The sequence below is a fragment of the Balaenoptera acutorostrata genome, chromosome 5 (genome assembly GCF_949987535.1).
Source record: "Balaenoptera acutorostrata chromosome 5, mBalAcu1.1, whole genome shotgun sequence".
NCBI lineage: Eukaryota > Metazoa > Chordata > Mammalia > Artiodactyla > Balaenopteridae > Balaenoptera > Balaenoptera acutorostrata.
Window position 1 is genome coordinate 54,513,833 of NC_080068.1, and position 15,205 is coordinate 54,529,037.

At 37.8% G+C, this 15,205-nt stretch overlaps 1 protein-coding gene across 3 annotated transcripts in view; it reads right to left on the minus strand.

The window, feature by feature from the left end:
* The window catches only part of SLC4A4 (solute carrier family 4 member 4), a 347,003-nt gene that overhangs the window by 198,466 nt on the left and 133,332 nt on the right, over window positions 1–15,205 (minus strand). For all 3 annotated transcript variants that reach the window (XM_057546346.1, XM_057546345.1, XM_007193578.3), the window contains exon 4: window positions 5,970–6,105. In XM_057546346.1, the coding sequence (XP_057402329.1) occupies window positions 5,970–6,105 (136 nt within the window). The remainder of the gene's footprint in view (window positions 1–5,969; window positions 6,106–15,205) is intronic.

A 15,205-nucleotide genomic window follows, 5' to 3' on the forward strand; every position in this document is an offset into this window, starting at 1 on the left:
TAGGGAATAGTATTACTCACCCTCCTGGATTATACCAGCCAAGATTAGGTCAAGCTTTAACCATAATGGAATGGGAATGTAGTCTCAAAACTAGCCAGTTCCTTAGAATCTACATTCCTAAGAGACAAGTATTGTCTCATAGCTCAGTTTAAGCATCTATTTCACTTTGAGTTCAGTAAATATTATATGTTGAGATGATGTCATATCACAGTATAGCTAATTGTACAAGGTAACTCTGGGATAATGACTATTAAATTCCTTTAAAATACATTGCTCTAATTGCTCAAGGAACTGACTGTACTTCCAATATACACTTTTATGCAGAAAGTAATGATTTGCCCATTTAAACAGATTGTTTGCAGGTAGTTTCATTCCAGAAACTACACATGCTATGTCTATCCTCCTCACATATCAAGGACAAATTTGGAAAAAACTGAAAACGACTCAGTTCAAATCAGAACCCATTAAAGAAAAGGCTAAGGCAAAGGTACCAAAGTTCAGGCTATTGGAGTGTCAATGAATTTGTAAAGGTGCTTTAGAACCATGTAATTACATTTTTTAAAAAAAGACATTTTTACTGTAAAATGTACTAAAAGCTACTATCTACCCTGCATAATAACTATGAATAACCATGTATTTGCAATAAGTTTCCTACTTTTCCTTTTGTCTTAGTACTTGACATGTTATAGGAAAATTAATTTCAGAAGCTGGTTTTTTAAATGCTGGCAATTACAAAACTGTTGTAACCTTGAAGGAAGAGTTTATTAGGTGAAGTTTATTTATTCCAAGGTCTTTGAAGAATAATGATAAAGTACATTGCAGTTTAACCCACTTTGAGTGACTGCCAACCAAACAGCATTTCACTCATTTGTTGAAGAAATAGAAAGCCCACTGGGAAACACTGAATTTTGCAACTTTCCAATCATATGATTAAATATACTTAAGAAAAGAAAAGACCTCTAACTTTAAAACATGCCAGTTTTACAGTGGAAAATAGACATGACCTTTGCCTTGGAATATAATCCAACTACGTAAAGCTATTTTAAAGCAATAATAAATTTCTTGCTAACTAATCAGTGCCTCATCGCACATAAACGAAGCCAATGCTAGTGTGTATCTGGGATAAATGACGTTTTTTAGGAGAATTCTTAAATTTCTAGATCAACTGTGAAAGTTATTGCAAAACAGTGTAGTAACCACATATAATTACATAGATGATTAAATTCCTTATTCTTCAGACTTTTTCTTACAGAAAAAGTAAACTTGGTCTAAAATGGAATTTTCCAGAGCCATCCAGTAGAGGAGAGATAGAAGGGTCAGGGTAGATTGGGAACAGAGAGGGCCCTATGCAAAGCCCCAGGGTAAGTGCATGTGGCTGTGTTTGATGGCCAGGCCCTAAAGTCATGTTCTCCAGAGGGAGGCAGGGTCACTCGTGCTGTCCCACTAGAACTGAAACATCAGTACCCTTTTCCTTTGTTGGCTTGTTGGGTTTATTGAAACTTGTGATGTCTTTCCTTTTTACCCAGGTTTGGCCATAAAATTTGAATCGCAGGGAAGAGGGGAAGTGATCTTTAACATATATTCTTATAACAGTGATAAATTCCAACATGGCTCATCTGAATATTTGCTGAGGGAAAACTGAAAGCCAATAACCATGTTTGCAGACATCACTGACTCAAAGAAATACAGCGTTTGGAGTGGTAGTGATAGCCCTTCTTCCTGGCTTTGGGCCATCACCAAAGCTGGACCATGACTTATTCTTCTACCAGTCTTCTTCATGAACCCATTAGCTAACGCCTAGCCACCTAGAAATTGTTAATGAGAAGCATAGGCTCATTCACTAATACCAAATATTCCATTATAACTACTGCTGCACCACTGAATGTCAGTATTCTAATGACCTAACACTGAGGATACTCCTTTGAAAAAGAATATTCTCTGCATTCCACTGATAAGATACATTTCTCAGGTCTGATCATTCTACCCTTGGGAGAGTCAGTGAAAATTCAAAGTTCTGACTTTCAGGAAAGGGAACAGCAGGGAAAAGATGTGAAAAAAGAGGGTGGTAGAGTTGGCTTCAAACTTCATGTAAATAAAGATTTCCCTTGTTTATAGTTTTACATGACTACTGTGCTTTGTGAGACTTAAATGGGGATATTTTTCCTACCACTGAAACCATTTTCCTTATTTTTTAAGACACACAGCTAACCTGAGCTTCCTGAAGTAAGACTAAAACTGCAGTAATGCTGAGACTCAATGTATGATATTCTTGGTCAAAATCAAATCATTAGTCAACTGAAAAAAGTATAGAACATTAAAAGGGAGAGTACTAAAGAGGGTATTATTGTGTTCTATGGGGTGCAGGCTCACAGTAGAAACTACATCGAGCTGGAGAAGTCTGGCGAGCTAGTTCTCTATGGAATAAAAGAGTCCATTTAATTGGAGTTTTCACAAAAAGCAAATAATTCTCCATTTTATGTTAGCCAAAAGAATATTCATGCTGCATTTTCATATGTAAAATGAGTTCCTTCTAAGCACTAAACTTTTATTAGTCTGGTAGGTTTGAGAGCTTTTCATGGGGAAAAAAAAGCCCTATCAGGTCTGGAAACTGGGCATCATAAATGGCAGTCAGAAATTACTGCAAAAAACATTCAGAAGCAGAGTTACGTTGCAGGAAGTAAAAATCACTGACAATTTGAATCATTTCTGAAGGCACAACCACCTCCAAGCTTTCCAACAGAATTTAGGTAGAGCAGTAAACTAAGAATCAAGGTTCTATTTCTCTATCCTTTCATTCTATAGGCACGTATTTCTCGATTGTGGACTGTGTGCCAGGTAGTTGTAGACACTAGGAATATAGTGGTGAACAAAACAACCAAAAATTCCTCCCCTCATGGAGCTTTAATTTTATTGGGAAGAGACAATAACAAGATACGTTAATATGCTAACTGCTGATAAGTGCTAAAGACAAATAGAATGGAGGATGAGGGATAAGAAGGTTTGGGGAAAGTTTCTATTTTAGACAGGGCAGTCACTGAGAAGGTCATATTTGAAAAAAGACCTGAAGGAGGTGAGGAAGTGAGCCAGGGAGATGACTGTGGAGTACAGCAGGGAGAGCATTTCAAGTGCAAACCGCAGTTGAACAGCAACTACAAAGGCTCTGACACAGGAGTATGACCAGGCCGGTGAGGCTTGAGCAGAGCGAACCAGGGGGAGAGAAGTAAGAGATGAGGAGATGAGGTCAGAGATCATAGTGTATAGTTCATGAGGGAGGCAAGGGCAGGTTCAGGGAGATGGACTAATTAGGAAGCATTTGCAGTAATCTAGATGAGAAAGGATGGAGGCTTGGACCAGGGTTGTGGCAGCACTGAATGTGAGATATGGTGAGATTCTGAATATCTGCATGACGTTGAGGGTAAACTAAACAGGATGCGCCAGTGGATCAAGTAAGGGGTGTAGAGAAAGACAGGAGTCAAACCAACCAAATATTTGTTTTTCAATCAAACAAGGCAAGAAGTCTGGGCTAGAGAACTAAGCACAGATGGCGTCAGCCTATTGATGAATTAGTTGGAAACATCAAACAAAGGTCCTCTCTTGGGCTTTATCAATGGTGTGCTGGGTAACTTGGGTCTGTCATTGAGCTGTCCATCAGTCAGAAAGAGATGGATTATCACTGAACTCCAGCTTTGATCACGTACTATTTCTAAGAAAGCATTATATTTAGAACAGTAGATTCTAAGGCAATCAGTTCTCAACTAATCACACTCAGCAAATGTTACTGAGCACCTATTACGTACCAAGCGCTGCAAAGCACTGGGAATATAGTAATGAAAGACAGACATGGTGGACTCTCCCTCTAGACAAATTAGTGTAATGAGGGAGACAAAATGAAAACAGTACTATCACATATATGATTAATTAATTAATAGTAATTTTGGCAAATCCTATATAGGAGAAGTTATAGAAGGTAGACTATTTGTGAGTATGTTTCTTCCTGGAAAACTTCCCCCGATACATGGTGTACTCCCACCGTACTTCCTCTCCCGCTGTACATACAGTCTCTCAGGGACCAATGACATCACCAAAATGACACACATGTTCCTAAGGAAATAGTCAGTCTTTAAAGATGGTAAAGTATTCATGACCATCTTAACCTTTAAGAATCTTAAATGAAAATACTACGTCCATCTCATTCAATGTTGAACTACCTATACAATGAGCTGTGATCTTTTCACATTTCTGGGACCAGGGGCCACATAAAATAAAGTGTAGTCTGCATTTGGCTGAAAGAGAAAACAGAATGCTACACCTGAATTCTACTCTATATAGGTACTCACACAGAATTTTAAGATGAAAGTAAGAATCAAAGGAACTCTTCTAGTCGCAGCTGACTACACAATTATACGCACAGGGATGGAACTTTAGAGCTATAATATACACATGATGTTAGAGAGGATGCAACCCAGTATGACTCTCATCTGATAGTATAGAAAACACAAGCTCAGGAAGACTACATGACTATATAACTTGCCCAAAGTTAAACAGCTAGTTAGCAGCAAAGCCAAGACTAAACCAAAATCTCCCCAACACTTAACTCATGCTGCACCAGTATAATTCTCACTCTGTTTTTTTCTATTAGAAAGAAGGAAAAGAAAGAATGAAATGGAGATACTGGTACAAGTTTTCACTTTGAGAGCCTTCTTTTGGAGAATGTTTTATGAACTAAAAGTATACTTTATGAAGGACTTTTAATATCTAGGTTATTGGTGCTGAGAGGGGAATAAGAGACAATTACTATGTCATGAAAAGTGGCCCCAAAAGAATAAAGAATGAAGAGCTTCAAGAGGCAGCCTTAGAGATGGAGGAGCAGAAATGAGTTATTGCCCACTTCTGTATTCCCAGTACCTAAAACAGTGTCTGGTGTACTATGCATTCAGAACATATTTGTTGAATTTAACTGATCTGAATTAAATTACAGACTATAAAAGGCATATGTTAACATTATTTTGTTTGTGAAAGTCAAATACATTGAATCCCCATATAATGATGACAATGAGAGACCAATAACTGCATTATATCAATGTCTTTATGGTACACAATTTTTATATGTTACAGAAGATTTAGTGTGGCATATATAACTAAATATACATGCAGAAAGACAGAAAGAAAAGCTCTTATTGTGCGATTAATGAAACTTTAGATATCTGTGCAGTGCTTAACAATTTACAAAGCATTTCCATATATATACCTGTATGTATGTATATAAATATCCATGATATAATTCGATATCTAGTAGAACATTATATTTATATATTATATATCTTATATCACATACATGTATATTATATGTAATAGACATTATTATCCACTATTTATTGATGATGAAATCAAAGTTCTGAGAAACTGTTATGCAGCCGGCAAGTGACAAAAGTCTGAAATGGAACTCAGGTCTCTAATACTTCCAATTCAAGTGAACCTTCTACTTGCTTTCACTGGATGTTTAAAAGATGACAGGTTTTCACTTGGAATAATGGCAAGTTTGTGTGTAACAGTCATTGTCTTTGCAACCTCCCTCCTAACAGGGAATGGGTAATAAGTCAGACATGGTTTCACAAGATACCTTGGCATGTGGAGACTGTGAACACATATCGCTAGGCTATCATGTTTAGGTGCTGGAGTTTCTCTCTTTTAAATATTTTACTATTAAATAGCATACAAATGGAGATTTCCTTCTAATTCCTTATAAAGGCTAAAATTATAACAATGCAGATCAGTGACTTCAGCAGTGAAATAAAGGGTGTCCTGCATCCATGTCAATGTCAAAGAGTCGAAAAAGAATCTTTTTACTCCTTGACCCAGCCAACCTCAGGCTCATCAAACATTTGGGCTAGAGAAAGGAGCTCACAGACAAGAATCCTGCCCTGCCCTTGTTTCCCCACGTCAGCCCTGCACACTCAGCTATGGCTCACCTCGCTGTCTCCTTCCACTCCATCTCCTGACCATCCACGGCCAGCAGCTCATCCAGTTCCGTGAAGAGCTGAGGGGGCGCTGGGCTGTCATCCTCCTCGCCCAGGATGAATCGGATGCGTTCTGCGGCGGGAGAGACTGCAGAAGTGAAAATACTGTGGTTAAACATTGGCTGGACAACCCTGAGGAAAGTGTAACTCCGAGCTCTTCCTCTGTCCCCGGAGCTGATGGGCTTCCCTTCCACATTTTCAGTGGACATCTTCCTTGCTGAGCCTTCCTTGTCCCCAACCTAAAGACAGACAGGAATCCAAGGCCTTCTGGAGTCCTTTAGTTCTGAACTGTGTCTCAGCTCTCCACCGCTCTCCAGAAGGACAGCGCTCCAGTTCTGTGTGGCGAGTGGCAAAGAACCTTTAGCCCTCTGATGAGCTCAGGTCCAACCACATGACCTTCCCTCCTTCCCCACTGATGACCCATCCAACAGTATAAGACGGAAACCAGCTTGAGCCAATCACTTTTTCTACAACAGTGGGAGGGGGCAACAGAGCACCCCAGGGCTGGGTTTCCCCCAGGCCCCCGCCTCCCAGCCACCCTCCCTCCGTCCAATGCCCAAAGCAGCCCAGGCCCTCGCAGTCTCCTCACCGCCCATAACTGCCTAACTGCAAAGTTGATGAAGGAATATTTAACAAGATGAAGCCTCTTCTTTACATAATGGCAGTGCCCAAAAATGTTTAGTCACACTTCAGTGCACTTGAAAAACAAGCCCAAGTAAAATATTGTACACATGAGGGGAAAAAAAATTTCCAACACACTCAAGCACATAATTGAATGTCCTACTAGCTCCTTTTGACCCCATCTCCTAAAAATCATGTAATGAAAAATTAACTAGAATTTCCCCCAGGTTGTGGGCTATTTTCTCTTTCTTTAAAAAAAATGGAAAGCATTTGGAAACGGATGGTTTTATTACAAAACTAAGGCCCACAGATACTCTTTATAATCCCTGGGTAAAACCAAGAATATACATGTGACTGCAGTCCGAGTACACAGATTTATTCATATGCAGAACTTTGTAGAAATATATGTACTCAACCTAAAAAAACAAAAAACTTCCTACCATCTGAAAACCACTATAATCAGGACAGAATAAAATTCCATAGATCAAAATATATTTACTACAAATAAACCCATGAAAAATATTCAACCTACCTCGTAATCAAAACTAACTATTAAAATAAAATATATGTTTTACCTATAAAAATGGCAAAAACTTTAAAGAATGATCATCTCAATGCTGACAAGGGTTTAGGACACATGTACCAGCACCTTCCAATTTATGTCGCTGGTAGGAGCCTAAATGGGAACATCTCTCCGAAGGGAAATTTGAAAAGGTATGGAAATGTTTTTAAAGTGTATCTATCCTGTGAGTCAGCAGCTCTACCACTAGCAAGATGTTCATTCTAAATAAATAACAGTTGTTATCACAAAGTCTTAACTACAGAGGTGACCACTACAGCATAGTTTATAATTGAGAAAAACAGAAAAAGCTTAAATGTCCAAAAAGGAGGATTGGTTAAATAAACTATATTACAACCATTCAATCAAATACCACATAGTCATAAAACATGAAGATGAGATTATTGTTTTTTGACACATATATCATATAATATTAATTGAAAAAAATAAAATTACAAAATCATATGCATAAAGCAATCCCATTTTGATAAAGAAAAAATTACACATATATCCATAAAATAGTCTGGAAATGAGAGAGCACTCATTTTGCATGGTTCTAATGAGTGTGAATTTCAGCTACCACAGTTTGGTTAAAGAACACTAGTCGCCCAACAACACGGCTCAAGTTTCAGCTGGATGGTAAATTAACTGCGAGTAATTGCATAAAATACAAACTTCTCTGCTAGCTCTTTGGTCCATCAGTTACTATGTAAATAACATATATGCATCATGATCGTGACCAATCATAGTGCTCCTTTCAAAGTCTGCCAGTGATTGGTCACTACACACTTGTTACCCAGTTCATGCACAGACAGCAAAGTGTGTAGCTGTGCTGCCTTCTTGTCTTCCAATGATAAATTCATATGACATGAATAATCAAAAGAGGGAGCTAGCCAACAAAGATCAAAGTACAGCACAGAAACAAAAAGTACTAACACTGGAAGTGAAATCTATGTCAAATACAAAAGGAGTTACAGAAGACCTAGCTGATCATGGGAATGTAGATAATGCTGCCGTTCCCCATTTGAGAGACTCTAGGTGTACAGTCAGAAGAACTTAGTGAAGGCGAACTCATTAACATAAATAGTAAGGCAAGTGGTTGAAACAAAATGCTAAAGATGTCCCAGAGGAAGTGATGCTGGCAAAAAAACTTCATGTTAAAGGAACCCTCAGAGACATTCCCTAACACGGAAAGCGCAAAGGATAAAATGTTGGAAGCTGATCCAGACTTAGAGAGGAGAATGACAATTCCTCTGGGCATAGAAAAGATGCTCACTCCATTTCATAAATTGTACTGTAGGAAAAAGGGAAACTACTTCCGATAAGATTTTACAAAGAAATCAACCACTTTAATCTCAATGTTTCTAATGTTTTAAATTAGCAAATACTAAATAAATACTAGTTTTACTATTTTTTTCACTTCCCTATACCCTTATAGCCAACAGTAAGAGAGATTTCAATGATTTGGCAAATTTTTTTAAAGGTCAAAGAACAATAATAACTTTTCCCATTGATCATTAGGATTGTTTTGTATAATTTCAGCTTGCATAGTCATTTTTATGGTCCTGCACTACAGTGTAAAGCAAGGACTGCCTGTATACCTACCTTTTAGATGTTATGCAGTTTGTTTCTAGGACCTCTATTTTCTTCCTTTCACTTTCCTATCAATTCTAAAATGTGCACAACTCATTCATGTATTCATTCAGCAATATTTATTGAGTACTGTCTATGTTCTAAATAGGCTCTGCTTCAGGCTTTGAAGATAAAGCAAAGAACCTGACAAAAAGGTCCCTATTCTTACTGAGTTTACATGCTAGGAGGGAAAACAAACATTAACTAATTAATTAATTAGTTAAGTGAGTAAATAAATTAGTACATAAACCAATAAACAAGAAAAATATCTGCAAACTGTTTTGTGTTCGCAGAACATTAAAATAAGGTAACCAAATACATATTAATATAAGATACAATATGTTTTACTTTTGTAATTAGAAAAAAACAGCTTTGAAATTTCTTAAATCTCTGGGAGAAAAAAATCTAAAGTTCCAGGACTTTTGTGTAAAATCATTTGCAATGTCTTTCCCGTCAAGAAATGGGATGTGTAACTATTTTAGAGGATCAGAGAGGGCATGAAAGAAATGATATGGGGGTAAGAAATGATTGGCAAGATTTAGAATCTGGACACTACTCCTAACAAGTAGAGTGTTCACACTACTAGAAATGTAGTTATTCAGCAGAGTGGTTCTGCAACTGACAGTCACAAATTTAACTGACTTTTCATCAACATTCAACATCAAAGATCCCTGAGATAGGATTAGTTTTTAGAAGGGAAAAGTCTACGTTTAGAGAATCAACTTTTTGTCCCTTTCTAAAAGATATGATGTGGGTTTGTCCCCATCTCTAACAGAGAAGAATAAATGTCTCTCCTGCTTAAAGAACAGATTCTCCCGCACAGACAACCACACACATCTTTGCTGAGCTCTAATCCACAGAGCATTACTCTGTGGTCTGGTGCTCTCAGGTTAGGGAAACACAACTCACTGCTTATCAGACAGCAATTCAACTGTGACTTCTGTAAAGTGGAATGGAAGAAGGATGTAACGTTGTTACCTCCAGGTCTTCCTCTCCAGGTACCATATCTAAGCACCTTTCTTAAGTTGTCTTATTTATTAAATACAGCCTCTGATCAACCAATATAACAATCCCTTTGGGATAAAATTCCAAAATTGCGTATCAAAAATGAGCTTGCTACTCTAGTTTCTTTCCTCAGCTGCTCCCCTAATCAGAAGGAAGCTTCCCCAGGAATCAGAAACAAGAGGTCACAGCAATTGTACTGTCAGTATCAACACGTGGGACAGGCATCCTCTATGGCCAGCAAATACCCTCCCCAATTTCTAACACCATTCTTAACACAAAGATATGCAGAGTGAGAGTCTGCCCAATGAAGTACGTCAGGAATTTTGTTTTTTCCCCATAACTTTTGATCAGATCAAGAAATGAGCTAAATACAAGACACAGGATTGCACTGAGACTCTGGAGCCAAACTGCCTGGGTTCGAATCCAAACTCTGCTGCTTATTTGCTGTGTGATCTGAGAAAAGCTAGTTAACCTCTCTGTGTCTCAAGTTCCCCACCTGAAAAATGGGATGATGATGATCACCATAGTAGCTAAAATACAAGGTTTAAATTCATTTAAAAATTGTTGACCCTTACTAGCAAAACCTGCCTAGCTTCTAAAAAAGAAAGCTCTCACAGATATTAGCCTTGACAATCCTTACATGTTGAAAATATATAAGGTAAGAGAGAAAATAGCCAAAAGTTCTGCATGTTTTACTTCAGTGAATTAAGTGGCTTCAGTAATGAGAACACAAAGGTGTGTGTTTTAGGAAACAGCCAATAAAAGAACAAGGGGAAAATAAAGAAACCCCTTCCGCCTCACTTTAATACTGGGGGAGGGGGGGCCGGTGGGGGGCAAAAACATCAATCAACTTGCTTTACAGATGAATAGATTATGATTCTAAGTAATACCTAATCTAGTTTCATCATAAAAGAGAACCTGGAGAAAAAAATGAGACAGGGTGACAGGGAGGAAAGAAAGGAGAGAGAGAAACTGTCAAATTCATCCAATCACCTTTGTCAGAACAGAAGGCCCGTAGATCAAAATGAAGTTAATGTCTCTAATCTGCCTTGAGTTTTTTCTTTTTTTATTCTGCCCTCTGGGTAAAACGTGTTTTGGCTTTTTTGAGTAGCTCTAGAATTTCCTGGAGGGTCCTATATCAACATGGTTTCTCTGACCCAGGTCCACGTGTTGGAAGACAGCGTGATGGTCTGCAGGGTTTGGGGACACCCAGTGCTCCCAAACCCCCATTGCCAACCAGAAGAAGGCAAATGTAGGGCAGGGATACTGTCCACACTTGCTGCCGCCACCAGCTACTGCAGCAGACATCACTTCCACACCCGCACGCTCTCTCCTGTGGAGCTTGAACTTGGCCTCCGCGTTTGCCTTTCATGTAGCTCCGGCCTCAATCTGTGCATTCAACCTTTTCTCCCACAGCAACCCAGAAGTGTCTTGTGACAAAATATACCTGCTCATTTTCAGATCTGTTCCTTTTTCCTGTCTAGAATATTCTTTTCTTTCCTCTCTAACTCTGATTCAATTTCTAAGGCCCAGATGGAGAGTCTCTCTTTTCCAATAACCTATACTAACCATTCCCAGAGACATGAATCTCTCCTTTATTCAAACCATAACAACACATTATGTCTGAATTACTCATTTAGGCACTAACAAATATACAGCTTGCTCATTAGTACCTAAACTTTTGTAGATGCACCTTCTCTATCCAACTAGGTCACCAAGGCCCTGGAAGACAGGGTCTGTATTTTATGCACCTTCCTTAAAGACCAACACAGTAGTGTGTACCTAACAGTCACTTTGAGTATTAATGAATTAGACATGACTAAATAAACCTTGGACATTTTCAAATACACAAACACACAACCGCTTGCAAAAAGCAGCTTACATTAAGAACTCTGAAATGGAAAATAAGTTTGGAAAACTGTCCTTATGCTACGCTTCCCCTTAATCCATCTTTGCATGAGCTGCACCAAAATATAGTCGCCATTCCCTGTACAGAAAGTCGCAAATAAAAGAATGAATATTTCCGGTGAGCTATTTTCCTCTGCTAGATGCAATCTCCTCCTACCCTGAGGGACCACAACATTTAATGTGCACATCTATTAAGACATTTAATATCCACTGCTTGGTGTGTTATTCGTTGCTGTACTTTTTCTTCGCAGCTTTTCATGCCTTACCTAAACTGCTCTTGGCACCTATCTTGGGCACAGTGAAGTTATATAAAAGAGAATGGATGGAAAAATGAGTAAAAGAATGAATGAAACAATGAATAATACATATTCTGCCCCAGTTCCTCACAACCTATCGTTCTATGCTTCTATCCTCTGCCTCTTTTTAAGCTCAACTAGGAAAATGACATGATGTAAAAAAATGAAAACCCTGGAGGCTTATTAGCAATATTTGAAGTATAGTTCCTACACTCTCATTTGATAACGTAATTAATATTTATTAGTTTTTAGTGCATGCAATACACTATGGTATTTGTTGAAATGACACAAAATGTTTTTTAAGATAAGATCTCTGTCCTCAAGGAACTTAAAGCTGGAAGATAACACATAATAATGGGAAAAAAATGCTATCAATAAAAATGTAACACTCAATAACTAACATTTTTGAATTGTTACACTGTACTAGGCATTGTGTTTAGTACTTTCCAGTTACATCATTTATTTTACACAAGACTGTGAAATATCCATTACTATTATTCTCTTGTATTACTCTCACATTACAGATAGGGAAACTGAGTATGAAGAGGCTAAGAGACTTCCCCAAGATCACACAACTAGTAAGCGATATGACCTCAAACCCACTTGTGTTACTTCCAAGCCCATATCTTAGGCACCACAGTCTAATGGGTGATCTCATTTCCCAAAATGGTCAGATTTCCATATGAACAGTACAGACAGTAAATGTACTGGATTTCAGAAGAGGCAGAAATCATAATGGCATATGAAATAGTCCTAAAGTAAATTAATTTAACATTTGGTTCATTATCCACTGAAAGGCAATTTGTGAACATGCCCTTTCATTTGTGGTCTGCGAAGCATCCCACTGTGGTCACCCTGCAGGCTACGCAAGAAAAAAAAATTTTTAATAGAAATAATGATCATAACGAACATTCATACTGTGCATGACAAGCTTACATGCAAATTCCCTTCTGTGGGTTAAGTGAGGACTTCTGGATTTTGTATTTTCTCCTTGTCAAAGTCCACCATCTGGTAAAGTCTCAGATCTCAAACCAAAGTATAAAAAGAAGTAACTATTTGTTTCTTTAAGTTATTAATGTGCTATCACCAACTGTTTTACATAGTTATCATTTTAAGTATTCATTTCTCTTCTTCATTCTGAGATAAAAGTCTGCAGGTATATACCATGGTTGTTAAAACTTCCACAATTTATCTGATTATTAGGCCATCGTAGTACTCTAAAAATACACTTAAATGTATATATCAAATCCTCAAACTCCTTTTCCCATTCATAACTATAAGAAATGATAATTAGCTAAATGAATAAATCTCCATATACATATAAATCTTTAACATACATACACACATTTTAGTGGCATCTGTTACTCCTGCCCACCTAGCAACCCTAACCTCTTTTTCTGATAACAGCACCCCATTTTCCTTTGGAGAACCATCTTTATCCTTGTTAAGTCCACCAAGGCTGAATTACCCCCTGTGACACAGGCCTGGACAATGAGAATATCACAATTCTTGGCCACAGCAATTAATTTTCAAGTGGGCACTTCATCTAATCCAGGCCAATCAAAATGAAAAAGCATCAGCTTTTTGTTGGAACTTCCAGGAAATAAATTTTCACTTTATGCTAAGGTGATAAGATGGTAATTAAATCTTTGAGCACAGTTGGTCACCTTGCAACCCTAAGGGAAAAGCCTGCCTGGGAATTAGAAACTCAGAACCAAGACAGAAACAGGCTCCTGATGCCATCATTTAAGCACCTAGGTCCAGCCATGCCTGAAGTCAGTAACTTTTCAATCATATGTAAGGATTCCCTTCTAGCTAAAAGTAATGAGGCAATTTTTTTTGTCACTTACAACCAAAGATTTATGATATAGACATCTATGATTCCATTTGAATGGGTTAGGGTAGAACTAACTTAAATTAGCCATCCACATATCAGCATCTTCAAAATAATTGCATTGAAGAACCTGTTTTTATAGAATCCAACTTTCAGTGGAGTAATCTGTACGAGTTCATCTAGAGTTTCTCCATGCCCTAATCTACCTCTACTTCAACATATCCAGAAAATGACTGCTGATTTACATGCTGGCAGGCTCTAGACAGGTAAATTAGATGGTTACTTTTTCTGTTTCAAATTAGCTAAGAAATTGAAACAGCCAAATAGCATTCATTTAGATGGATAATTTTTTTAAATACTTAGGTATCCATGTATTAATAAGCTCCCACACATGAAAAGCTGTCAATTATCACAATTATCCTTAATATGCCATGACATTATTATGCAGCTATAAAGAGTCAACAGCACAAAGAGCCTAGATTTCAGAATACTACCAAGCAATCTTACTTAGGGGCAGAGTAAGCTCAATTTCAGCCAACAAGAGGTGATAAAAACTGGAGTTCGCTGAGACATTTACCTACAGTTTACATTACAAAAATGTTATCAGGACTCAAGTCATATTTACAAGATATTCAGAATTCTTTAGAACAAAAAGGTGGTAGCCCTTACATTCCCCAATTTATTCTTTCTCCTTCATAATTTCTGCTAACACAGTGGGTTGGAAAAATTAAAACTAGGCTTTTCAGTGGTGTTAATACATGTACTTAAAATGCTGCTAAGCCATTCACAAAGAAGTAGTCCCAGTGATGGTCTAGCAGTCAAATAAATTTTATCTATGAAACTTCAGGGCACACCATATTGAAACATTGGCTCAAAGCCTTTTGGGTCTGCTGATGCTTTTTATTAATCATTCCAATTATATTAATTATATTATTAATATTATTCCAATATTTCAAGAATCTCTATCAGAAAGACTTAAAATTCTAATCAGTCATTTTGGGTTTTAGCAGCCTCAGTAGGGACCTAAACTAAGTAACTATTACAGACTGAATTATGTCCCTGGCAAAATTCATGTTGAAACTCTAAGCCCTAATGTGATGATATTTAGAGATGGAGCCTTTGGGAAATAACTGCGTATAGATGAGGTTACGAGAGTGGGCCCTTCACAATGTGATTAGTGCCCTTATAAGAAGAGACACCAGAGAGCTTGCTTCCTCTTTCTCTCCACCATGTGAGGACACAGGGAGAAAGCTGCCATGGAACTGGGCCCTGACCAGGGAACCAAATCAACTGATACTTTGATCTTGACTTCTCAGCCTCCATAACTGTGATA